This window comes from Tursiops truncatus, chromosome 17, assembly GCF_011762595.2.
Source record: "Tursiops truncatus isolate mTurTru1 chromosome 17, mTurTru1.mat.Y, whole genome shotgun sequence".
Classification (NCBI taxonomy): Eukaryota; Metazoa; Chordata; class Mammalia; order Artiodactyla; family Delphinidae; genus Tursiops; species Tursiops truncatus.
The window spans coordinates 69353293-69381084 of NC_047050.1; the positions used below are offsets into that span (position 1 = coordinate 69353293).

At 44.2% G+C, this 27792-nt stretch overlaps 1 protein-coding gene across 1 annotated transcript; it reads right to left on the reverse strand.

Annotated features, from left to right (window-relative positions):
- Positions 1–1549: 1549 nt before the first annotated feature.
- On the reverse strand, positions 1550–27532 carry HHLA1 (HHLA1 neighbor of OC90). Its single transcript, XM_019931994.2, has 15 exons — positions 27454–27532; positions 26302–26361; positions 23301–23360; positions 22149–22229; positions 21579–21662; positions 21124–21207; positions 15906–15989; positions 14206–14262; positions 14009–14101; positions 11307–11546; positions 9108–9356; positions 6294–6362; positions 5895–5969; positions 4358–4514; positions 1550–1717 (listed from the first exon to the last, which is right to left on the reverse strand). Exons 1-15 carry the CDS (start codon positions 27530–27532, stop codon positions 1582–1584), a joined length of 1608 nt encoding a protein of 535 aa, XP_019787553.2. The 3' UTR covers positions 1550–1581.
- Between the last annotated feature and the right edge of the window lie 260 nt (positions 27533–27792).

The following is a 27792-nucleotide window of genomic DNA, read 5'->3' on the forward strand; positions in this document are numbered from 1 at the left end:
ACTTACTGTTAGGTCCCATTGCTTTTTCAAGACCTCAAACAGACTTGCAGATATTCTCGAGGCATTTTTGTTTCAAGGCTGGAAAAAAAAAAGAGAGGGAACTCATGGTATGGAGAGGGAAATGCTACAGAGACATAAATTCTGACAGCGCCAGCGATGGCCCAGGCTCTTCCCAGGGGGCCAGTATATGGCAGTGCACAGGACAGGGTGTTACTCAGAGTCAACCTCAGAGAATGAAGGAACTTGTGCAAGACCCCCTTGCTAGTTAGCAGGAAAGTCGTGTTGAGAGCAAAGCCTCATTTTGCCAGTCTCTGCCCAGTGATGTTTTTCTAACACGCAGCTGTACCAACCTCATCTCCCCAGTTTGCACAATGCTAATCTGAACTCATTATGATGTTCCGTAAATGTAAAATGCCGTTTGTGTGGAGATTTTAATGTGGTGAGGACAATAGAAGAGCTAGTCAATAAGCAGTTTGCAAGATTTCCTATTCCCTCTCCCCACACCAGGTAAATAGATTTCTATTTTTGACTACTGAGCCCCTCCAACACCCCCAGTCCAAATGCTTGGTCTTTATGATGCAGAATACAGGTGACGCTGGAAGGAAAAGACAGCGGAAGGGGGGTGATGGACTTGTATAAGAAATAAGGAAACTGTGTTTGAGAGATAAAAAAGTGAAAGGCAAAAGGAAAAGAAAATAATCAGAGGCGATATATGGAAACAGAGAAAGAGCCAGAAAGCTTGATTTTAGGAAAGTTATTGAGTGATACGTTGGAAAATGAAGCCTGAAGAGAGGTTTTAAGACGGTAGCTTGTGGGAAGTGAGAGATAATGGAGGGGCAAAAAGAATAAGAGTTTCTGAGAAGTGTCATCCTGGATCTCAATTGATTCTTCAAAAGCCACAAGGAAGGGCTGGGCAGCTAAATTGTGTTTTGTTTGATTGTTTGTTGTTATGTAAAGCATGGCCATATGACCACCTGCCTTATATTTGGGTTATACTTAGAAAGAATTTTTCACAGAGTTCAGCCTGGTTCCATGCTTTTCAGAAAGCCAGAGTCCCTTGACCGGACAGTTCAGGAGGGTGGCACAATACCATGGCCAAACTATTGGTTTTGGGAACGGACAGACTACGTCAGCCACTTTTGTTGGCAGGAGTAGAAGAAAAAAAGAAGATGTCTGGCATCTCTGAGAATAAATGGGGCTCAGATGCCATGAGGACGAGGATGGAGGTACCATACACATCCACTTCTAGCACTTCAAGCTGCCGTCTTCTTCTTGAATTATTGGTATACATTTTGCTTTGGTCAGGAGTTTGAGTGCTTACATGGTGAGTGTCTCCTGTTTCATTTGTCTTTGTCTTTTTAGCTTACATGGGGACTCAGAGAGGATAAGAAGCTTGCCCAGGAGCACAGAGAAAGCAACAGTGTTTGGCTGGGCTGACTCCTGCATTTTTTTTTTTCAAACTGTTAGGTGAAGGGGATTCAGAAATACCCTAGACTCTTTTTGTCTAGGATTCATGATCACTAGATGAGTTATACTTCCTCCTACTGACCCCGTGCTAAGGCAGGAACATCACTCAGAGTTCTAGAACCTTTTCATAGAACACGATTTACAATACAGTCCGGCTGTGTACTTACTGTGTGAGTGGAACACCCTTTTCACCCTCTGACAGATGTATGTTGCATTCTTCAGAAACCAGGAGTAGTATTCAAGACAATACCTAAAGATTTAAATCAGAGTTGAACGCAATTACTATCCTTTGTGGCTATAAGAAGAAACCCATACTAAAAAAAAAAAAAAAAAGTCATAATGGCTAATTATTCATAGCAAGGAACTCCCTCTCCATCTTTATAGGCTGTGGGAGGAGAGGTAGAGAATGAGTCTGAGTAGGAAAAAGCTTAGACTTCAGAGTCAGAAAGACTTATTTTTAGTTCTACCATCTTTACTTACTAGAATGTATGACTTTCAGGCTGATTACTTAATTCTCTGGGCCTTGTTTTTTTCATATATAAATGAGAGGCAATAATGGAATCTACACTCATAGGGTATCCTGAGGATGACATGAGATAACATTTGCAAAGTTCCCCAACGGTGCTGGGCTTATCATAGGTGCTGGATCAATGATGATGTTCATTTATTTATTTTTGTGTGAGGTGGAGTAAAAGCGCAGGGCTGTTATAGTCAACAGTGGAGCAAATATTAGCAAAATAATCTCCTGCTCTTGGCTGGTGACCGCAGGGATTGCTTCAAAAGGCTTCAGTGAAAAGGCCACGCATGTCATTAGGAAGAAGAGTTTTCAGGACAGGCTGTGTCACTGGCTTCACATAGGACTCTTGGGAATCCAGTTCCCTTTCAATCCTTCGCCTGAGCTATGAGGAGGTTGGGCTCAATAGTCTCTAACTTCTCTTCCATCTGTATCATTCTGTGATTCTCGCATATTCTGAGGAGCAACCAATTGCTCATGTAAAGCTGACTGTAAAGATTTCCCAGGTTCTGTCACCCTCAATTTACAGGACACTATAAAACTCTGGAAACCGAGGCACAGAGATGTTGCTGCTGGAACTCTGGGAAAAGTCAAAACTCATTTGCAAGACCCAAGTAGATGTTGGGAAGGACAAGGTTTCCTGAATAGGGACATATGCTGGGACAGTGGCCTCCCGTTTTTGCTGTAGCTACCTGGAACTCTCCGTGGTCCTGAGATGTTCCAGTCTGCCTCTCACTCTCCACCATTTTTGCCTGGAGTGGCCTCTCCCATTTTTTGCCCAACAAACTCCCATTCCTCCATAAGCCCTATTAGTTATTTCCTCTGGGGTCCCATGGCTTGTATTCTGCTATACGAGCTTGTATAGCAGAGCTTGTATCTGCTATAGCATCTGTCACACTTCTTTGTAATTTGTCTCTTCACATGGCCAAACTGCCCCACTAAACCACGATTGTTTTTGGCCACAGGGGCCGTCCTGTTCAACAAGCACACTGAGTAATGCCAGCCTCCTACTCTGTTATTCTTATCCCATATTCAATGCTTACTATACGATTATAGAACACTTCACTATTAACTTAAAGGGAAAAGAAGGGATAAGCTCAGTTTTACAGACGCTTCATTTCTCTAAATTTAAACTCAAATTTCTTTCTGGAAGTTTCTGCTTTCCTCATTATCCTTCCAGCAAATATGCAATATGGATGGTTCAAATCTGATTTTCTTCCAAGGGTATGAGATTAATAGGTTTTGCCTGTGTGCGTGACTTGATTTTGTCACTTACCATGTCATATTTTAATGTGTGTTTATGACCATTTATTACCCCCAACTATGGAATCCTCAGTTTCTGGGTTTATTTCTGATTTGTCTCTATATCCTGCTGGCTCCTCTCAGTGTTAAATTGATACATAGTGGAGACTTGGCACTTGTTATTGATACAAAGAGCTCGATAGATAGAGAAAGAAGGAAGGAATAGTGGGCTGATCGAGTAGGAAAGTATTGTTGCAAAATGTCCTCTTCTTTAGGATCAGCCTGTGCCGTGGAGAAATGCCTCCACCTTGCTGGCTAACACCTTCAGGTCTGCAAATCTTGCATATCTCCCTCTCTGGGTGGAAGAAGCATCCACTCTGATTGGAGATCCAAGACCAGGGCCAGAAAAGAGTGATGGAAAAAGGCTGCCAACCTGAACTTGGGGCTTAGAGCCCGTGGATAATGGGCATTGAAAAAGCTGAAAGATCTCATAAGGAGACTTTGAAAACAACTTTAAAGATCTGAGAGATTGGCCTCCTACTATTGGAGCAGAAATATTCATCTACCTTGATTGGCTCTGGGTTTACAGCCAAGGATAAATCCCAGAAGAAAGGACAGTGTGTCAGCTTTCCTGGGCAGGAAAACATCCACACCTAGTCCTTCTTAATATAAGATGGGGTCTGCCTTCTAATTTTCCATTTACATCTTTATTATTAAGTCAGCAAATGACTGCTAGGGATTTATGAAAAAACTGGAATTTAGGTGGACATAACCTCTGATTAGTCTCTTCTACCAAATCGTGCCAGGCTGAGGGCATTGGGGTTCCGGGACCACTCAAAATCCTCTGTAATTATTGCAGCAGATGTGACACAATACAAGTCAACTTGACAGCACTGACTGTGTCATGGCCCACCCTTGGCTCTGGGGACCCAGAAATGAATGAGGTTTCATGCTCGTTCTCAAGGAGGTGACAGTGCAATAGAGGACTCACTGGAGTGTGCATTCCTTGAGGCACCCCTGTCATCTGTGTGTGGATTACTTAATGCCTCATCACTTAGTGGCCTGCAGAGGAGTCAAGCAGAATCAGAAGCCTGTAAATACTGGATGTAAAAAGCAGTGAGTGGCTCAGGTTACCTCACTGCCTCCATCCTGGGGTCTCTCTTCTGGCTCATGCAGAGGCATTGCTGGAAAAAGCGGCACAGCTCCATCAGGCAAGGGTTGAGCTTCTGGACAGCCAGCGTGAGAGGAGCAGAGGTCATGGCCGCCTCCTTGAGGAGCGGCTCAGGACACCCTAGAAGATGCAATCCCAGACCATTCACGTCAACAATACTTTAGCATCTTCCCTTTGTCAGGGACTGTGCTGAGTGAATACTGTCTTGACCCCGATCTCAGGTAGCTCAAGAACAACAGGTAAACATGGCCTTGCTTCACCATGTCTGGTAAAGCTGCCTGTGAGACTTCCCAGAGATAGGTAGAGAAAGGAGGGGGTCTGGTTCCTGGAAGAAATCAGAGATGGTCTCACTGAAATTTTATTAAAAATAAAAGTTCTAATGAGAGATTTTATATTTCTCATTAGATGGCTGGAACGATGGATGGATGGATGGAGCCGTACGGAGATAGATGTATAGATACAGATACGGATAAAGATACGGATAAAGATACAGGTAAATACAGTCAACTTGTTTTCTAAAGCTCAGTCTGACGACTGCCCCCATCTGCACCACTCTTGTGTTTCTTTAGAACCTGGAGAAAACAGGGCTATAATTTCCTGTGGTAGCATAATCACGTCCTTGTGTCTGAAAGGTCCATTCACCATTCACTGCAGGCTGAGAATGGGGCCGAGGCAGATCTCAGGTTATATGAAAAAGGAGACGGTGCAGCGTCCAGCAATTTAATAATGCCCCGTTGACATATGACTAGAACATTCAGGAGAATCATATTGAAAGGCATCTAGGAGTGGGAGGGACCTGAGGACTCAACCAGCTTTGAAGGACTCACTTTGTGTCAATTTCTCTCTCATGGAAACTGGCTCCACGGGAAAAAAGAGTTTGACATCCAAAAATGGGAAAAATGCAGCGTAAACCACAGAAACTCCAAGTCCTGAGCCTCTGTCGGGTCCTGAAAACCCACATCCAAGCCCAGGAGAGGGATTCCCCTAGAATTCTGTAAGAATGAAGTGTCCAGGAATGTCCTTCCACAGGGGATAGAAGTGAATGGTACCCAGTGGCTGGGGGCGGACCTTTGGAGTCATCCTTTCTTCCTTCCCCTCTTTCTGCTAACATCATGCTCATTGTAAGAGCAGCTTCCGTTTACAGGGTGTCCAGCACATTCTCAGTGGGTGTCCATTCAAAAACAGTTGATTGAATTAAGTTATATGGCGCTCTCCAGTTCCAAACCACTTCCACACACATTATCTTACCTAATACAAAACGCTGCAGAGAAAATACATTTTTAGTGCCCACGATAATGGTTATTATTCATGCTTTACAGCGGAGGAAACTGAATTCTGGAATTTGAGCGCAGGAGGTTACCTCACCAGTAAATAGCAGAGCTAGGGGTTAATCCCAGCAGTCTGAATCTAAATTTATCAAACAAACCTCTTTTTATTATACTACACAACTTCGTCCAAAACAAACAAAAGCTATAGGAGCGACAGGGCACTGGTACGTACTTGAAGCCCGGTGGGGTCCTGGGACGAGGACTGGCTCTTCTCCAGGGGTAAAGGGCCACGCAACAGGGAGATCACCTGCAAGGACAACAATGGCCTCGCAAAGGTCAGAATGAAATGGACCTGGGGTATACACTCGAGCGGAGAATCATGGCAGCTTAAAGAGTTCTATAAATCCACAGGGAAATTGTAGTCAAGAAAGAGAGTGATTTATGCAAGATCCTAGGGTGATTTAATAGCACAGCAAGACTTAGTTCTCCTGCTCTCCTCCTGCTGGAACCAATAAAATACAATAACAAGCTTAGTCTGCCTGCAGGCACCCCCGTCCCGTCACGCCCCTGCCCCTGAACAATATTTTCCACCTGGGGTATCGGGTTCCTCTTTCCAGGGCCACATTCTTACCTGCCTGTGGATATCTGGGGGCCGGAGCCTTGGTGGGACTTGGAGTCTGTGTGCCAGGGGTGAATGGGCCTGGGATGAGAGGAGAGAGAGGTGAGCTTGAGTTTCTTCAAAGGATGCATGAGCAGAAGAGGCCCCCTGCCACCAGTCCTGCCCTGTTCATCCACTGCTGCTTATCAAGCCAGGTAGCTGGGGGTTGCCGAGGATGCAGAAACGAGTATGAAATAGACTCTACAGTGGAGGCACCCCCAGTGTTGAGGAGGAAATGGGCAAGTCCCATCAGTAACTGTCATACAGTGTGTTGGTGCCACTGGAAACCCGCTAACACTAGTATGAAATGGGAGAGGAGTGGACTTGCATGGGCCACGTCCCAGCACGGTGCTCCTAGGCAAAGAGGACACGAGATGCTCTTCATTCGCCTGAGTCTGGTGTGCACACTTACTCCGTCCCCACCCCTGTACACTGCCCAGCATCATCATCATAGAATGTGGGCTCATCTCAACAATTCTTTTGATCCTCTTCATGAAGTCCTGATTTAAGGACCACTTTGGGAAGCGATCCTGCTGTCAAGAACCATGCCTCTGGCAAAACCAGCAAAGCAGCCTTCTTACAGAAAATGAGGGAGAGGAAGAGGAAACAGGCACTTTGCCTCGTGTGGTTAAGCGGAAAGGAAAGGGGTGAGGCTGGGAGTGCAACATGAGCGTGGGGATGGGGGATGGGCCAGGTGACGTCTTCTCTGGGATGGAGAAAGCATAGCCGTAGGTGAGGGGAACAGGCCTTCCAAGCAGAGGAAAGTGCGTAATAAGCAAAGACTCAGAGAAGTGAGTGGAAGGCCATTTGCTATGGCTGGAGTCTGAAGGAAGATGTGGAGGGGTGGGGTGAGGTCTCAGAGCCTGGGCTGGACCCAGTACAGTGTTGCAGTCCTGCTTGTTCCTTATTAGGCTCCTCTGCTAGGATGGTGGGTGTGGCAGCGTTGAGTTCAACTGCCTCAGCAGCAGAGACGGGCAGCATGACACATTTACAAACAGATAACTATGGGCAGGAGGCCCAACGCCAGGGGGCAACCTGGTCGTTTTCTCAGAGCCGGTCAGCATCCTCTTTGTTTTGTTTTTGTTTTTTGTTATTTATTTTATTTATTTATTTTTGGCTGCGTTGGGTCTTGGTTGCTGCGTGCGCACTTTCTCTAGTTGTGGCGAGCGGGGACTGCTCTTTGTTGCGTTGCGTGAGCTTCTCAATGCGGTGGCTTCTCTTGTTGCGGAGCACGGGCTCTGGGCGCGTGGACTTCAGTAGTTGTGGCTCTTTGGGCTCAGTAGTTGTGGCTCACAGGCTCTAGGCACACAGGCTTCAGTAGTTGTGGCGCACGGGCTTTGTTGCTCTGCGGCATGTGGGATCTTCCCCGACTAGGGCTTGAACCCGTGTCCCCTGCATTGGCTGGTGGATTCTTAACCACTGCTCCACTAGGGGAGCCATCAGCATCCTCTTTGGATTCCCCTCCAGGCACTGACTGTAAGCCCCTGAATACAGAAGGCACCGCTGATGCTCGCTGCCTGGGTGTGTTTCTGTGTAGTTCTGGAAGATGAGCAGCCTTAACGCTAACCCAAACACAGAGCTGACTCGTCTGTGGTCACTGTTCACAGTTTAACTAAATGACTGCAGAATCACAGAGGGTTAGAGCTGCAAGGGGCCTAGGGCAAAAGCAGACACATGCTCTCCTATGGTTGACATCCGCTTTGCCACTACCCTCCTGAGCATGTGTCCTGAAGCTGGCTGCTACGCTGTCGCCCTGGGGGCAGTAGGACAGGGCAGTAAGCGTTGCCATTGATTGAGTGATTCCAAGGTGCTCCGTGTGGAGCTGAACACCTTACAGACTTCACTTAACTGAATCAGCACAGCCACTCTGAAAAGTAAGCATCACCTTCCCCATTTCGAAGATGAGAAAACCAGGACTCAGAGAAATCAAAAGAACTGCCTAAGGAGACAACGGTGGTGGAGTCAAGATGTAAAAGCTACTGTGTCTGAAATAAAGGCCAGAGCTCAAAGCCTCAGGGCTGTGCTGGCTGTTGTTGCCTGTTGGCCAAACCCAAGTATGTTAGCCTGTATTTTTCCCGATGCCATTATGTCAGGTGTTTCTCTGATTTAAGCTATCAGTTACATTCCCAGACCTTTTTGTACAATTGAGATTTTGCACCTAAAGTTAAGACTTTACATTTGCACCCTTTGAAATTCATTTACTTCTTCCTCTCTACTTCATCAGAAATTCAGGTAATTCAGCAAGCTTTTACTGGATGTCTGCTGTGTTTCATGGGAACTGGAGAGAAAAGACACAGGCCTTTAAAGAGAGCATAGTCCAGAGGGGAGAAAGGTCAAGTTCATGGCTCCTAACAGCACAGCAGTGATGAATGTTACGATCCATTGAAAACAGAAGCATAGAAGAAGGGCCTCTGGCTGCAGAGATCAGAGGAAGTGATTTTAAAAACAGGTAAACCATTTTTGTCTGATCCTAGGAGTAGAAAATATGGAAAATTCATGACACTGAAGTGAAGAAAAATCAAATCTTATCTATTGATACTTCCCAGATGTAGCCAAGGTTAACATGTTGTGAATTTCTTTTCAGTCTTATTTTGGTTAGTTTCTATTTTCTGTGTATCTGTATCACACACGTACACACATACACAAATACATAGACAAACACAAAATTGGAATCGCACAGTTTTTCAGAGCTCAGACCTTCCTCGTACTATATGATTACATTTTAATGTGCCTATCACTATATTTGTATATGTAATTAGTGGCGTAGGAGCGAGCATCCTCTCTTACCTGAGGTTGGGCTGGTCCCTGGTGGGCTGTCAGGCATGGCCGCTGTCCTGGCAGGAGTCTCGGAAAAGTTCCGTGTGTTCGTGGCCTTCTCGGCCTCTGCAGGAGATGTCGGCAGGGAGGAACGTGTTTCCCAGGGAAGACCTCCAGGTGTTTTCTCACTGGTGGCCTGAGCCCAGGGCACAGGTAGTGTGGAAGCCCATGCCTGCCTGCGGGCTGTCACCCATGGAATTCCAGCCACCTTCCCGGTAGCTGCACAGGTGACAGTAACAGGGCAGTTACTGCTTGACTGCTTTGATTCAGATGTAAAATTGACAAGACATTGACATATAATCTAAGGGTACATGCAGTGCGCATGCATAATAGAGATAATCCAGGGACTTCAACCCTACCCTGAATTGGAATAAGGGGACCACACTAAACTTTGTTTTCCCAACCACTAATTCAAAAAAATTCTCCAGATTCCTAGGACGCTGAACAATCAGCTAGGGTGTGTGTCCAGAGGACAGTGGACACTGTCAAATTTAAGAAATACTGATTCTAGTCATGTGATACAGTGGAAAGGTTTAAGGTAAGGGGACCTGGAGGTGTACGTTCTGCCCCCACCTCCTCCACGCTGTGAACTCTGGGGCGAGTTACTAAACTCTTCTCAGCGTTACCATTGAAATGGCAGTGACGATAATGATGACGGCTGACTGACAATATCACAGGACGGTCATTAAGACAAGTCTTCCCTCACTGGTCTTTTAAACAAGCGCCAGGTGTTTTCACTCGTTCATTCCCATGTTAAGAATTAAAATACATTTTTTTCAGGTTGTACAAAACTTATCCCCTGGGAGGATTTTAAATCTATAGGTTAAGTTGGGAACAGTTGCCATTTTAAAACTATTCCGATTTCTCATCCAGAACATGGTATAACCCTTTATCTATTTAAATATGCTTTTATTACTCTCTTGAAAGTTTTGTAGTTTTTCTCATGCAAAACTAGCACTTTCCCTCTCAGAGTGATAGCTAGATATTTTATGATTTTTCTTGCCACTGGCAATCACATCTTTTTTCATATTATGCTGGAAAGCTTTCTAATTTTGTATAATTGTCTTGATGTGGATACATTACTAAAAAATTTCTAGTTAGTGAATCTGATTCCTTTTCCTCGTTCTTGTTTCCCTGTCTGCTTGACTTTTATCGGTTCTCAAGCTCCTCAGGGGAGCCCCCTCTCTGGGCTCTCCAGGACAATAGCTCTTTGTAGGCTGGATAATAATTATCAGTTTACTTGTCTATGTCTCTCTCCCAGATCTGAGAGCTCAGGAAGGAAAGGGAACATTGCTAGAGCTGTGTTTTTTGACAGCTAGCCTGGGGTCTGATATTAAATATACGTATTGATGAGTGAATGAATGAATGAATGTATTCTGATGACTGTGGTCCATTGTTGGAACTCATTGAGACATAATCGTCCTTTAATGAAAGAGTTAGCTCAGTTGTATCTTATTCCAAATAGGATAAGCATGCCTTTTACATCTTCAGTGACAACACCACTGATCAGTCCCCACAAAAATGATGGGAAAAGAAGAACTTCTCAGCAGGTCAGCAGCAGCAGCTTTTTACACTGGCATCAAGTCATTAATATATTCTTGGCAACATTATCCAGCCAGCTACAAATTAACCTAACCCTGCCTGCCATAAAATGTTGACTGCATTTCACCATTTAGTGTGAATTTCAGGAGAGAGATTGCTACCTGCTCTGTTAAAATGAAAATACCTGATGTTACCATATACCACATTTATATTACTATCGGGGGATGCTGGGTGCACGGTATGAGGGGATTTTGTACTATTTTTGCAGCTTCCTGTGAGTCTTAAACTAGTATAACTGATTCACTTTGTTATAGAGCAGAAACTAACACACCATTGTAAAGCAATTATACTCTAATAAAGATGTTAAAAAAAAGCAAAATAAATAGAAGTCAGGATGTTAAAAAAATTATAAAATTAAATGTTAGAAAGACATTATGCCAGTGACATTTGTTGCCTTTGCTTATAGGTATCATACCCATACTGGTTCACATCTCTCTCTTCTTAAAGGGCTGCTGAACAAAGAGGTTGGTGGACAAGGGATAAAGGAAGGATTTCACTTATTTATCTGAGCCTAGAGGGAAGTGTGGGGAGAAACGGGACAGGAGAGGACGGGGTGAGAAATCTCACCCCAGTCTGAGAGGGTGGGAGAGGCGCCGTCCAGGGCGGCTGGGGCTCTGCTGTGACCCTCAGCATGCTTGTTTGTGTTCGTGGTCTGCTCTCCCTGTGAAGGAGGGGTTGTCTCTGTCCTGGGAGAGCTTCTCAGAGCAGACACTCCAGCGTTCTGGGATCCACGTGGGGGGCTTGTCCTTGGTAGTGTTTGCCGGCTTGTGGGTGTGAGCTGTGAAGTCAGGGCCGTCCCGCTGGTAGCTGCACATTCAAGGAGACAGTCAATGGCAGCTTTACTACGCTTGGCACTTTGCACACAGAGAACTGTCGAGCCACTGAAAGGTCATTGGACAGCAAATACACAGAATGCAGAGATTCCGACCTTGCTCGGAGCAGTATGTTACGTCACCAAGAGGAGGGTTTCCCCTTGAATGACAGATTAAGCTAAAATATCGAGGGGTGAAAATGCCACGGGCAAAAGCAACGTGCACAGAATGCAAAGCTGTCAGGCCAGAAAGCATCAGACACTTGAGGTGTTTCCTGAACAGAACCTGGATCCTGTCAGGGTCCTTGCCCACTTCACAACCCTCAACCCCTCCACAGCTCTGGCACTGGTCCCAGGAAGAGGGATTAGGTTTGCTCATGTGCGCTGTGGGTCTGACTAGGGGCCAGAGGTGAAATTTGGGGGAACTAGGGGCTGCCAGTAAGAAACCCACTTGAAAGATGGCCCCCCACAGAGACAGAAGGAAGGCTTCATTCAGAAGGAGATCTACACAGTGCCCTTGGATTCTCCATGAGGAAAAGGAGGAAGAGGTCCAAGTGTTCATGAAGCCTCCCTCGGGAAGGCTTAGGGGATGGAGGCTGCATGTTAGGATAGGACAGGCTCTCACCAGCCCATAAGGTCTCTTCCTCTGGGGGGACAAAGCCTGGCCTGCAGACAGGTGGGATTTCGGCCCCTACTTGCCCCTTTGGCAGGTAACTGTGTGTCAGGCACAACCAGTGCAATTGCAGAAGGTGGCCCTGCAGCCTCATTTCCTCTCTCCTGCCTTACTTCTGAGCTCAGTATCACCCCACATGCACCAGAAGCTCTCAGATTAATGCACGTGGGACTGAGTGCCTGCCAATCCGTCTATCACTCAGCCAGGTGACTGGCCATCAAGCACATCAACTTTGGGTCAACTTGTTCATATGTTCTCTCTTCTCAAGCAGTTGTTGCTGGGAAAACTTTACAGGAGCACAAAAGGGGAGACATCATTGAGACTGGGGGTCAGAAAGTCATGAAAGGACTCTCTGAAGAAGTGAGATCGACTCACCCCTCAGATCTGTCCTCAGAATTGGGTAGGTGAGGGGAACCCACCAAATGCCCATTTCTTCTCCTTATCAAGCAGCCTTATTCCATACAGTTGAAGTTCCTTCCTCGGCATGACTAAGAGATGCCCTACAATAAATATCAAGGCAGCCCTCTGGAGTGGAACTGGAGGTTGAGTGTAAACTTCATTTCACTCCAATAAACACGGATAAAGAACCTACTATGTGCAAAGTACAGTGTGAGGCACTGAGGGGAAAGCAGACTGTGGAGATGAAGGAGACAGTCTCTGCCTTCAAGTATGATTCAGTGAAGAGACACACAGATGAGGTCATCTGTGACACAACCTGGAGTAACAGTCCAAATGACTTCTAAGTGTGTGTTGTAGAATCCTAGAAGACAGAAGACTAATTTTGACTGGAGGATTTTTTGGAAAGAGGAGTCAGCAGCTGAGCTGGCCGTTGACAGACAAATTGGATTCTGAACTATGGAGAAGTAGGGAAGTTCCATTCTGGTATAATAGCATGAGCAAAGTTGCAGGGGCATGGAGATGTATGCCGCCTGCAAGAAGGGCAGGGATTTCAGTGGAGTTTTAGCAGAAGGTTTATGTGAAAGAGAGTAGGTAGGGTGGGCTTGATGACAGACAAATGTATACTCGATGCTAAGAACTTCAGACCCTCTACTGCTGACTTAGGAGTTCTGAGCAATGAAGAGACATAACCTAATGATTTTATCACTCTTATGACAATGGATGGATATTTCAGAGAAATAAGAGACTGGGTCAAAGGAGATTGGTTCAGAGGCTATTATAGTAAAGATAGATGACAAGGACTTTAACTAAGATAATCATAGCAACAGATGATGATCTTGGAAGACCAACCAGATTCCAGAAGCTTTACTCAGCTAGAAATGACCCATAAGTGTACGGGAAAAAGATGGCTTTAAGGTGGTTCCAAAAAATGCCACCTGATGCCAGAGAAAAGGCAGGAAGATGGGTAGATGTGTGTGGAGGGGTAGAGGATGGTTGGGTACGGTCTGAGTATTACGGAGTGGCAATGTCTACAACAGGGTCACAAATTCAAATACCTACAAAAACCAGGTGGTTTATATGAGAAGAAAGTGCAAGGCAACAGGGAGAAGTGAGGGCTGTGGAAAAGAGGAGAAAGGTGTCTCTCCTAATGGGGAGGATGGCAACTCAACCCCAGTTGCCATGGGTGAGGGGGAGGGTCCAGGGCTACCCGACATTTTGCCAAAAAAAAAAAAAAAAAAATCTAGAAATTCAAAAAATTTTAATGATGAAATCCTCTGATTTTCACACAGTACAGCTAAATAAAATACCTGAGGGCAGCATTCAGTCTCAGCTTGCTAGCTGGGACCCTGGTCTGGACACTCTATAGTGGGAGTTTGGGAGGGTTACACTCACCCAGAACACCAGACACACTGCTGGTAAATGTGTAATTGATAACAGGAGATTTTTCCGCCATCTCCCAGAAGTCAGAAAGATTCCTTCCTGCAAGAACCACACCAACAGCGTCAAATCTTGGGCTCACCTGCTGGAGGGCTGTGTTTAATTCTCAGCTCAGAGAGCTTGTCAAAGAATGGCTGGTGGTTCACCTGACTTTCCTGACATCACACAGATGAAGATGCAGTCAGATTCATTCACTTGACTCACTGCAAGACAGACCAGGATACAACAGGACTTAGCAATGGGCCTGAAGCTGTTAAGTCTTTGGTTGAAATGAAAATTAAGCTGGAAATCTCTAGCTCTGGATGCTATAGGAAAATAAGGCTAACTCCTTATTTAGGAGCCCTGATTTTCAGTCATCCCCGAGTTTCTGGTTTTAATTTTTTTGATGGAGGGAAGGTGCAGTATAATGTAATGGCTAAGGGCAGAGCCTCTGGGGTCAGCGTCCAGGATTACAGCATTAGCTCTGGCACTGATTAGTTAAGTGAGCATAAATAAACTGCTTGACCTCTCTAAGACTCAGTTCACCTATCTTTAAAATGGGGAGAATTCAAATCCCACAGTGCCTCATTTGCACTTCCCAAAGCCCCAAATCTCCGTAAGATGGAAGGTTCTTGTGTGAGTTTGGTGCCGACTCATTCAGTGGCAAAACCTGAACTGACAGATGCGAGGCTATTGTAGTTTATCTCTCCTTAGTGTAAAGGGTGAACCACTTTGCTAAATGAATATGAATGTGTCTGATTTACAGCAAGCTGTCCTGGATGCTGCTGGAGGTGTTCTGTCAGGTATAGTGTAGACACCCTATTACCCCATCAAAAATCCGAAAACTTCTGAGTTCCTAAGCATACTTGTCCCTGACGGTGCTGCCTAAAGGACTGTGGTTGTGTGGTTGGACATCTCTGGTAGGATGGCTGTGATGATCCAATGAGACAATGTATGTGAAACTCTAAGTATGGTGCTTGGCAGAAGAGCTCAGTAAATAGGCATCATAGTAATAATGGTTCTTGTTGACGTGGCCCTATTACTATATGTATTAGTAGTGACCAAGAGCATGGACTTCAGAGCCAGATCACCTGGGTTAGAATTCTATCTCTGCAGAACGATCTTGGCTAGTTCCTTAACCTCTCAGTGCCACAGTTTCCTCACCTGTAAAGTGGAGCTAAATATAGTAGCTGCCCCATATGGCTGTGGTGAGGATCCAATGAGGGAAGCCCTTAGAAGGGTCCCGGGCACCTGAATAGATCTATTATTTCTCTTTCTTCCTCCCGCACTGCTCCTAAAACAGTAGTCGCTCCACAGTGTGGGACGCCACCTTTCTGACGAGACCAAGAGTTGGGCTATTGACTGCATCTGTGCTCTTCAAAGTAGGCCCCCCGGGGAGTGTGAATTGCCTGCGGGTTATATGAAGCCGCCTTATAACTGAAGCGTATCTTTCTCAGTTGTATGTCAGACATGAGTTTAGGCTCCATAGAGATCTAAATCTGAATTCTGAGCCAACCTTGAGCAAAATATTCAACCTCTCTGAATCTCAGTTTTCTCGTCTTTAAAATGGGAGTATAGCTGTCCAGTAGAAGCCGTGTTTTGAGTCTGCCTAACTACCCCCAGTGTTGAGCCTTGGATTCTTCCTCCAACTTTTTGGACCCCAGGAATAGCTTTGATAGGAAGATGGAAGCTTCAAATACTGTACTGGTTGTTGAAACTGTACCACGCTGATTGTCTAAATTAAACTTACATTAAAGTTCCTGGCAGCCCGGCCTATGGTAGGGATCGGGGTGGGAAGTTGACTAGGTTTTATTCCATGATGAATGCCAAATCTCACATTTGCCAAGCATTTTCAAGATGAGCACACCTGAGAGGATGGAGGGTGACTTTAAAATCTCTGTGAGGTAGCTGGTAGAATTTCCAATGATGTCCACCAGTAGGGCTGTGAAATCTGTAAGACAGATTGAGGAGGTTTAAATTTCTGAGACTTGGTTTAAATTTCAGAGACTTGAAGGGAAATGTATATTGTATTTGGATTTTTCAGAGTAGATTTTACAAGTTTGATTTAGTTCGGTGTATTGGGGATTATTAACAATCATAAAAAGAAATACTACTAGTTATTTTTCAAGGCTTGATTTCAGGCAGGCAGTAAACTTTTGTTTTTTTTTTGTTTTTTTTTTTTTTTTTAAATATTTATTTACTTATTTATTTGGTTGCACCAGGTCTTGGTTGTGGCAGGCAGGGTCCTTAGTTATGGCATGTGAACTCTTAGTTGCGGCATGCATGTGGGATCTAGTTCCCTGACCAGGGAGCAAACCCGGGCCCTCTGGGTTGGGAGCACAGAGTCTTAACCACTGCGCCACCAGGGAAGTCCCAGGCAGTAAACTTTTGGATCCACCATCATAATCTCCTTTCTCCTCCATTTCCCTCCCCCCACCCCAGATCCTTCTCTGCCAACACCAGAGAGCTTTGCAAAACCATAGTGTTGAATAATGGTTTTTCTGATTTGTTCCCCCCCCCATTATTTCGTCTAATTGATTTAGAATACCAAATTCATTGGATAGGAAGCAGCCCTGCAGACATGGGATGTAAATTTACATAACTTCAGATTTTCAAAATGATACCAAATTTAGTGGTGGATTATAAACTATGAACTATCAAAGGAGACAAGGACTTTACACAAAATAGAACAAGGGAGCTCTTCTCCTGCCCTCCACATTCAGAAGTCTGATGGGAGGAGATTGAGATAATTTTACAAAATTTCAAGCTATAAAATCTTCGAGGACTTTCTCTCTGAGCACGTTCTGAACAGGTCTTGACATGGTGGGTGCCATTGACCAACGAAAGTTCCTAATGCACTTCCTACCCACACAGCTGCTGCCTCTTCTGCTGTTCAGTTATGGTTTTCCAGGACCCAGCAAGGTCTTGGCTTCAGAAACAAGGAGTACTTATTCTAGGAGCCCCAAACTGTGAATTTCTAAAGAAGCTTCTGAGGGCCCAGGGATAGTTTCCCGTCGTGCCTCGTCTAAATGCTTCTTTTACTCAGTAACGGGGTTATGAGCTGGGGTCAGGGGCAAGCTGACTTGAAAATATAGAACCCAGACCACTGAAAATATAGAACCCAGAGAGGCATGAAAACATGATGTGACAACCAGTGGAATGTATAGCATGCAAGGCCAACAGGAGGTGGGGGCTACCCTATGTGAGCCGGAGCCATGGTGACATGCCACCTTACCACACTTGCACGGGTGTGTGGTTAGTCTCCTAGAGGAAGATGTGGTGGGCCACCTGTACAGGTGTGGACACGTGGCCATGCAGAATGTAGGCATCCTTCTTTATGTCTCTTTAGACCAATCTGTTTATAGTCACATTGTAGAAACTGAAGAGGGGTAGTATTTCATTACTTACGCCATCTATTTTCTTTCTAATTCTCAAAAGTCTCCTTTGTTTATTAATTCATTCATCTAATAAACATTCATGGAGTGTTGGCGTATGCCAGACATCTTTTAGGCACTGGAGGATTAAGACACCATCTCTGCCTACCCGAAGCTGAGATTAGTGAGAGAGAGAGAGACTCATAGATAGACCAAGAAACTGCAATCCACTATTTATATTACATAGAAGCTATGAGCATGGCTTTGCAGCCCAGACACCAAGCATGGAGTCCAGATTCTGCCCAAGTTTCAGAGAAATGATGGAACTTTCCCAAGGTCCCAGAGCATGTGGCAGGGCTTGAATTTGATCTGAGGTCTGCCTTGTGCTAAAGCTCCTGTTCTTCCCAAAATTTCCACCACTGCTCATACAAATCTCGTACTCAATACATTTGTCAACTCTCCTTTTAGAACTGCTTTCACAATCGGGTCCTAGGCTTGGAAGAATATCAGTTATCACTGCCTCAAAGATATTCTTTGTTTTGATGAAAATATGAACTATCTAATTTACTAGCAACACACAGATGAATGATTTCTGACTACTTTCATATATAAATAGAAAATAGGGAAAAAACCCTTTTTGTCTGTCTTAATTGGTAATGATTTAAGAATGTCTCTTGGTACTCAGTGTTGGCGAGGGTGTGGAAAAACACACACTTTCAAACATTACTGGTAGAAGTGTAAACTTCTGCAAGATTTCTAGAGGAAATTTTAGCAGTTTGAAGCATCACAAGATCCTCTTCCTGTGAGACAACAGTTCTGTTTTGAGGACTGTATCCTACAGTGATAATCGGGCAAACACTGCAAGTGATTGTACACAGGTTCTCATCACAGCATTGCTGATAATTGTAAAAAAAAAGTTTCCATCAGGAGGAGATAAATTATATTACGGTACATTCTTTCAATGAATACTGTGAATTCATATGAAGGATGAAGCATATTTATATCATTGAATGGAATGTTTTTTAAGACATGCTGATTAGTTGAAAATGGAATATAAAATTTCATAGAAAACATGGTAGATACTGACAGCTGTCTCCCAATATCCATCCTCTCATTTTCCTTTAGTAAGAAAACATGAAATTTCAGTTGGGCACATGGTAGTTTAACGTAATTGAAAATTACATTTTCAAGCCTGCTTTGCAGGTGGGTGTGGCCGTGTGACTCCGTTCTAGACAATAGAATGTGAAAAGAAGCAATGTGAAAGGTTTCCAGACTGAGTTTATATAGTGAATGGGTGTGCCTTCCAGCTCCTTTCTCCCCTTCCTTGTAGCTGGAATGTGAATGCGGTGACAAACCACCCTGGACTATGAGAACGAGGGCCAGACCTTATGGAAGGCAGAGCAACAAGCTAGAGGGAGCCTGGGCTCCTAAACCATCAAACCATCAGAGCAGTCCTGGTATGCTTACCTAGACTGTCACACATGAAACTTCTACCTTCTGTAAGTCACCCTGTTTTGGGGTCATTTGTTATAATAGCCTAGCTTGTTTTCTAAATAATATAGAGAAGGTACAGTAGGATGGGTAGATAGATGGCCAGATGAATGGGGTAGGTAGGTGGAGTAGGTAGGTAGGTTAGAGAGGTAGGTTAGATATGTAGTTGACAGATGGCTTAGATAGATGAATTAGAGAGAGGTGGCTTAGATCACCTTGGGTAATGTGATTACCTATGGATGTTGGGATATCAGGTGTCTCTGATATTTTGATTATACCTTCCATGTTGTATGGAAGGTATAATCATACCTTCCATACAACACAATATATTATTTTTCACATCACAATATATTATTTTTAAATCAAGAAAATTTAAGCTCGGGCTTCCCCGGTGGTGCAGTGGTTGAGAGTCCGCCTGCCGATGCAGGGGACACGGGTTCGTGCCCTGGTCTGGGAAGATCTCACATGCCGTGGAGCGGCTGGGCCCGTGAGCCATGGCCGCTAAGCCTGAGCGTCCAGAGCCTGTGCTCCGCAACAGGAGAGGCCACAACAGTGAGAGGCCCGCGTACCGCAAAAAAAAAAAAAAAAGAAAAATTTAAGCTCACAATATATTATTTTTTAAATCAAGAAAATTTAACATCACAATATATTAACATCACAATATACTTTATCATCACAATATATTATTTTTTAAATCAAGAAAATTTAAGCTATTTTCATTAAGGAAAAACACACTCAGAGGAAGGCTATATGTCAGAGTTGAGAATATTCAGAAAACAATCCATGTCTGAAGATTATCCACAAACACATCTTCCCCAAAGGTTTTGAACCATGGCAAGATGTTGGCCAAAGTGTACAGCCTCTCAGGGTAGCAGTTGGAGGGGAATCAGCGTTAGGCACGTTGTGACATGTTAAACCTTGTGAAAATCTCTATGGTTTACCAGGGGAGCAAGATGCTATTTTATCAGTGGTAACGATCCATGGATCAGTTCTTTGCAAATAAGCATTGCATGTGTATGAAAATACACTTCAGCTCACCAAACAGAATTACAAAATTCCCCAGCAGATGTGACTCCAATTTTTAAATTTTATTTTTATCTTTCACACAATCAGGGCAGGGACTCAACACCAGACAAAACTTGGCCTCTAGCCGAGGCTAATAGATGGTGAGAAAGATGTGATTATGAAGAACATTTTCCCTCCCAAATGTAGTTTGTTGATGAGATTCAGAGGGTGAGTTAAATAAGAAGATGGATATTAGGTACTTATTGCAGAGTGTGGCATCCAGTACTTATTAAACAATAATCATTATCCTCTTTGTACAACATTTGGTCCATAAATTCCTCCTTGGGGAATCTATCCTCAGAAAGTAATCTAAAACAGGGAAACGTTTTAGACACGAAGATGTCTAATACAGGATTTTTTTTATATTAAGAGAAACCTAGAATCCACCCAAAAGTTCAACAGCATACTAGCTAAGAAAATGCTCACATTCATAGGTTATGTAACCATTACACGTTTGCAAAGAGTTTGTAATATCATGGAAAATATTTTTAATATTATGTTAAGCGAGGGGAAAAAAAAGCAGAAGACTTTTTCACCTTGAGTCTTTGCTTCCCTTACAGACTGTTCTTTAACAAGCAGCCAAAAGGCTCCTTTTAAAATGTAAGTTAGATCACGTCACTCCTCTGTGTGGACAATCACAATGGCTTCCTTCTTCATAGTAAAAGTGGAAAACCTTGTGGCAGACTATAAACTTCTACATGATCTGCAACACCTTTCCTGCCTTGCCCCCACAATTCTGAACTCATTTCTCACGGCTCTCTGGCTCACTCGCTGGCCTTTCTGGTCCTCACTCTGCCTTTGCATGTGTACACGCATGCATTTATGCATTCTCTATGGCTGTCTTCCAAGATTTGACTGTACCGTAGACTGTTCAGCCGTTTTCCTAATGATGGATGTTTAGGTTGTTCTCAGCTTTTGCTCTCAAACAATGCTACCTTTTGTTCTTGCCCCTTTGCGCAGACGTAACTATTGCTCTAGGGTAGAAAACCAAGAAAGGAACTTTCCAGGACAATGGATGTGCACATATTTAAGCATAATAGATATCATTTCATTTTCTGATCTTAGTCTAAGGAGAAAACAAATAATTCAACCTTATTTAAAAGGGCACAAGCAAAATCAGGGCAGCCTGCAAGCCTCAAAGTGAGTTCTACCCACCTGATAAATCGTTGGTCCGGTTGTTTAAGCAGTAGCAGTACCGTGAGGGGAATTTGGCTGGGTCCACAGTCTTCAGGTTAGAAACTGTGAAGAGAAACGAAGCACATAGCAACCCTGACACATGGCCTGGCCTGCCTACCCATCGCTTACCATTCTCGCCACCAAGAAAAGATGGAGGAGGGGGCATAGGAGATGGATGGATAGGGAATTTGGGATTAGCAGACGCAAACTACTATATTTAGAATGGATAAACAACAAGGCCGTACTGTATAGCACAGGGAACTCTATTCAATATCCTGTGATAAACCATAATGGAAAAGAATATGAAAAAGAACATATATATATATGTATCTATGACTCAGTCCTTTGCTGTACAGCAGAAATTAACACAACATTGTAAATCAACTATACTTCAATAAAATAATTTTTTTTAAAAAAGGAGAGCCAGCACTTACTGTTGTAAATGGCCACAGAAAACTTGTGGAAGGCAAAGGAGCTGTGGGAAGTAACACTTAGCAAGGAGAAAAAGTGCTTGCTGTCTGTCAAAAACATTGAGATGAAGAAACAGTAAATGCCCACTAACAATAATAACAGCAATAGAAATTAGCAAACTGATCATGGAAATTAATAATACGATGAACAAATAAAAATATAACAATAAACAACAAAAATCAAATCAAAGCAAAAACAAACAAAAAAGGCAAAAATACATGTCCCTTGGCTATATTTCCTAAACTGTCCTTAAACTTTTGCAGTTGTCTCATAATATAGTTATGAGTAGAGATGCCTACACAGATGCTGCGTTTGGAGTGCAGCTTGCTCTCAAAATGCTGGCAAACCTGCTTCATCTGGATGTTTTCAGTCTCATCATGAGTTAGGCAGGACACACATTCTCTGCTCTGAACACAGAGGACCCGAGACACACAGAGATGTGACGGGTCTTGCCCAGGTCGTGGAGAGTCCAGAGGCGAAGCAGGAACAAGATAAAAATGGGCCTGGATTGTTCTTTTAAAACAACTGTTTACCTTTTAAAGCTCTGATCAGCATCCCGTTCACCAGCTCTGTCAGGTTAAGCGCAGACAGATCAACCGACATTGCAGGCAGTTCTGAAAGAGATTCAAAGATAACGTCATCAGCAGGCCTTTCTTGGCAAAAGGAAAAGTTCCTCATTTCCGACATTCAGGCAGATGTGCCTCCTCTTTGGACATGAACTCACACCCTGTGCTGGGCACAAGGATTTGGAAGATAAAAGGCAGTTCCTGTCCTCAGGAGGTGACAGCTAATGGCATGTACTGTGACAAGCAAGAGTAGGTAGAAGTTTGGGTGAAACACAAGGAATGCTTATTTTAGGGAATATTTTCTCTCTGCATTTGGAGAGAGTAGAGATTGGTGGGAGATGCTTATATACAATATAAGCCCTAGGAAATTGCAGGAGTTCTCAACGTGCTGTATAATATAAATAATGACATTGTCTAACAGAGGAGCTCGGGGCTTCTCTGGTGGCGCAGTGGTTGAGAGTCCGCCTGCCGATGCAGGGGACACGGGTTCGTGCCCCGGTCCGGGAAGATCCCACGTGCCGCGGAGCGGCTGGGCCTGTGAGCCATGACCGCTGAGCCTGCGCGTCCGGAGCCTGTGCTCCGCAACGGGAGAGGCCACAACAGTGAGAGGCCCGCGTACCAAAAAAACAAAAAACCAAAAAAACAGAGGAGCTCGGATCCTGGCTGGCCCTTGGCATCACTGGAAAGATTTTTTTCCAGTTCCACAATTCTGATGCTTGGGCTCCATCCTCAGAGATTCAGATTCAATAGGTCTGGGATGTGTCACAGACATTACTACCTACATCCATCCATCCATCCATCCATCCAATTGCCGAGATACTGGTAGTGTGCAGCCAAGTGGAGAGATGCTGCTTCTCCCAGCTGTTCCCTGAAGACTTGGAAACAGCAGTTGACAAAGGGGACATGAGAGCTTGACGCTGCTCGTCATGTTTTGGCAAACACTGTCTTCTTCATCTCTTACCTAATGTTCAGATAATTGTGGCTAAAGCAATCTGAGGATTGGAGGGATGCCGTTGCTCTGCTGCGGGGGTGAGAATGGAGGTCCAAAGAGGCGGGAGAAGTAATCTCAGCGGCCCAGGCCACCCATGGAGCACTGGGGGTGGGGTGGGCAGTACTCACCTGTGGTATCCAGAAAAGCGACCCCCTTTTCTCTACTCTCGTCTCCTCTGAGGCCAGACACTGGGAAGAGAAAAGGCTTCAGGAGGGAAGTAGAGCCTTCGACCCCAGCCCCACGTTGCTGGGGGGGCCTTGAGGTCTGTACCGCAGCTGCCCTCCGGTTTAGGGAAGGTCCGCATCACCGGGGGCACTGTGGTCCCTCCCCCTGAGATTCTAGTCTCCTTGAACTGGACGTGGTCTAGAAATGCAGATTTTAATAAACGGACAAGGTGATTCCCATGCAGGGAGCCTAATCCACCCCATCTCTTTACCGGGTTGGGAAACCAAGGCTCAGAGAGGAGAAGAAACTTGCCTAAATTTGCACAACTGAGTGCTGGTAATGAAGGGCCAGAACCTACTTCCGAAGTATCAGGCCATTTGCCCACTCAGCAAATTTCATGCTGCCAAAGAAGACAGTGTCAAAGGAAATCCTGAGATACCAAAGACGTTCATTCATTCTTTATTCATTCGATAAATACTCACCTAGGGCTAGGCAGTACGGTAGGTGTTTGGTATAAAGAGGTCAACAGGAAGGGACTGAGTCTCCACGGCTGCAGAGCCTACTGTCTGTGGCTCAGAGGGAGGAGGGAGATTCACGTGTAATCCCAGGAGAAGAGTGTCAAACAGGGACCAGCAGGATGCTGGGAGCACCTCTATCAGAGAACCCAACCTGGTCTGGGGGATGGAGGAGACCTCACTGCGGAAGTGACGGAAAGCTAAAACCTGAAAAGTCAGTCAGCTTTTTTGGATTAGACGCCATTTACTCATACTGCATCCGTTACTATTATTGTTGCAATGATTATTTTTTCATGTCACATTCCAATGGAGGAGGTGATTTATGTCCATTTTATAGATGGAAAAACCAAGGCACAGAGAGGCTGAAAAATGTGTTACAGTGTCACAGAGTAAGTTAGCATTTAGGACCGGTCTAGTTACCATTGCACCAAGGAAAGCCCCATCTTTTTCCTTCTTAACTTCTTTATTTCCAGACACTGAAATAAAAGTTTTCATGAATAAAATAGTACCGTGGAAGCAGAGCCTCAGCAATTTATAATATCCTGAAAACTCATCTTATCCAACACTACCTTTGAAGGATGAGAAACTGAGACCCAGAATGTTACGTGATGTATCTAAATCCCACATCTGGCCAGTCTCCCTGTGTCCACCTCCTCCCAGACCCTGGCAAACACCTTTCTTCTCTCTGCTTCTATGAGTTTGATGATTTTAGATTCCCCATAGAAGCAGCATCATGTGGTATTTGTCCTTCTGTGACTGTTTATCTCACTTAGCAGAAGGTTTATCCACGTTGTGGTGAATGGCAGGATTCCCTTCTTTTTTAAGGCTGCATAATATTCCACTGTGTGCATATACTCCATTTTCTTTATCCATTCGCCCGTGGATGAACGTTTAGGTTGTTCCCTCTGCTTTCTATGTACCCTGTTGGAACTTAGGTTCAGTCAACCGTTGTCAGCCAATCTGGCCTTTCACAGATGATCGGGTTTTTTGGTTAAATATCAGAGCTTTGGGGTTAGAGGTAGGGGGAGTCTGTGGATGTCCTTCTTTACAGCACAACATGGCTACTGGAGGTGGCGGTTATGTTCTCGATACAATTAAAGGAAGTCTGAGACAGATGTTTATTACCAAGCAGGCCTGAAGCTGTCAAACAAACCCCCCCCTGGCTTGGGAGAGTCCGTCTGGCTTTCCCCTCTCAGGCACACTGAGGGGCCCTTGACACCCACAATCTACTCTGAAGCAGCTGCAGGGAGATCTGTAGGAGATACCAGCCGACCTCACCTGTTACCTGACCACGAAGCAGAGCCCTCTGTCAGGGTGAGGGACCGGAATCATCTGGGCTCTGGATTGCCAAGCTCCAGGGATGCTATAAGCTGCTGGGTTTGTGGGATTCTTAACACCTGTCAAATCTGAATGATGAGCCCTGGGCTGCAGTCTTCCTAACCAAGAGCCTTTCTTAACACTGCTCATTTCATTAAGGAAAAATTATTTCCACCACTTCTTTTCATAATTACAAACCCATGGGTGGATTTTGGTAACAATATTTGAAGTGTGATCTAAATACCCCAGAAGCAGGGATTTCTGAATAGGATGCTATAGACATTTTTCAGATAAATTGCTGGGCAGATAACATAAAGCTATTGTTCTCTTTTTGGATAAAATGACCACCATAGTAGTATCTTTAAGGTAAATGGTATTAGCACTCTTCATACTTAGTCATGCTTAGTATTTTATTGCTTTTCATGGTTTATGATTACCTGTGAAACAGGAATTGTTCCCACTTAAAGAGAAAATTAAAGACCCAAACGGGAAATATTTGCTGAAAATTACCCTGCTTATAGAGAAGAAATTGGTACAACTGGTGTCTTCTGGAGAAGGAAGTGGCTGACTGGTGGAGCATTTAACTTTTTCACCTTTGTACCTTCTGCATTTTGAACTATATGAATGTACTAACTAATTAAAAGTAAATTAAAAATTTAGCATAAAGAGCGATTCCTGCTACCACTCCCCATCCCCAAATTCAAAAGTATTAAAAAAATTATCCTGCTTGTTTGCCAAAACATTAGGAACAGAAACCCAGCGCCTGACTCCTCTCTGTCTTTTACCTTGTCCTGCATTTGCTTTACAACCAAATTCATACCATCAGAAAAAAAAGTCAAAGAAAGGTGGGATTATTACAAAAGTGATGATGTCAAATAACAATATCTCCCTTTATGAAATCGTCTATTGCTAATAGAAGGTCACAGTTTTTGTGGATTTAATAAGGTCATGAGAATCCGGGTGTACCATGAACCATAAAGCAATGAGCAGCTCATGGGAACTATTACTATGACTGTTAGAGCTGGAGATACAGGTACAGTCTCCATCTTACAGACAGAGAAAGTGAGGCTCAGAGAAGCCAAGGAAGTTACCCAAGACAGAGTAAACTAAGAAGGACCACCTGCCCATTTACATGTTGTAAGTAGGAAGGTCATGACATTTTCCTTCTTGGCTTCCCCTTTAAAGGCAGACTCTAAAGGAAGAAAAGATTTCATCAGAGAAATTATAACCCAGACATAACATCAGAGAAAATTTAACCCAAAATAATCCTTTTAAAGATGAGAAAATTATGATGTGGACTTACTTGAAATCCCACATGGAGTTTGCTCATTCATTCAATCATTTCGTCACTAAATATTTATTGACTAACTATAATAATACTAATAGTTGATCATGTTACTAAGCCTCTGGACTTTAATAGGCATTGTGTGTGTTAGATGCTGGTATAATATGAGCAGATAGATAGAGATTCCATCCTTATGGAGCTTATAGTCTAGTTGGGAAGGCCAACATGAAGGAAATTAAGACCCATGGATATTATTACAAACAATGTTAGATACTTTGAAAACGTTTTGAGAGTATGGAACAGGGAGCCTGATCTAATCTCAGGGATCTGAAAGCCGTCCCTGGGAGGTGACTTTCAGCTGAGATCTGAAAGACGAGTAGTGTGTGAGCAGGACGTACTTGGCTGAGGGGGTATTCTGTGTACAGGTAACAGCCTGAGCCCGGGGTCTGAGATGGGCATGAGTATTATTTTATGAACTGAAAGAAGGCCAATGTGATGGAGCATAAGGAATGAAGGATATGAGGGACCGTAGACGATGGGGAGGTGGCTGGGTCATGTAGAGCACGTAAAGGACTTAGGATACTGTCCAAAGAGAAGTAGAAAGTCATTGAATACTTTTGGGGAGGAGGAGGGAGAAATGAGGGAGGACTCGGAAGGTGGCTTAATGAATGTATGAAAAGGTGGCTCAGGCTGGTGAGTGGAGAATGGATCATTGAGAGACAAGAGGGGAAGCAAGGAGCTGCTTTGGGAAGCTCTCCTGGTGGCCCACCAAAGAGAAGATGATGCTTTGGATAAGGATGGTAACAGTGGAGATGAAGATAATTCTGTTGCATAAATGGGACTCAACTGCAGCAGAATAAATGGGGAATTTATTATTGCCATTTTTATCAAACTCGTTTGGATTCTGGGCTGAAACGCTGGCTGCTACAATTCTCTAAAGCACAATGAATACCCAAACATAGTATACAGAACAGACACTTGAACTTCGACCAGACCCACCTGTATTGTAAAGGGACAGGACACATGTGAGGCCCATGCACAGCCTTACCAGTGGACCATGTAGCAGGAAGCCTGGCATGTCTTGGATACTCTGGTCCACCTGGAAGCAAGCAGGCAAGCACTTGGAGGAAACCAGCTGGATTACTAACCACATTGATGCAGAAGATCCTTGAGAATACTGCGTGGGGAGTCATTGGAAACACAGTTGATGAAAGCCATTGTATAGTTAGGATAGGTGAGGTTATGCTGAGGTAACAGATTAACTCTGCAATCTCACTGGCTTAATTCAGCCATAAAAGTCGATTTCTTGTTGATAGTCTGTACCCTCTGCGTATTGGT

Excerpts from the sequence above, each read along its gene's own strand:
- HHLA1 (XM_019931994.2), bottom strand. The coding sequence starts at position 27,532 with ATGCCAGGCTTCCTGCTACATGGTCCACTGGTAAGGCTGTGCATGGGC. Across the intron at positions 6,363-9,107 it reads AGGGACCAGCCCAACCTCAG|GCCCATTCACCCCTGGCACA; the intron begins GTAAGAGAGGAT and ends CTCTCATCCCAG. Across the intron at positions 4,515-5,894 it reads AGGACCCCACCGGGCTTCAA|GGTGTCCTGAGCCGCTCCTC; the intron begins GTACGTACCAGT and ends TGCATCTTCTAG.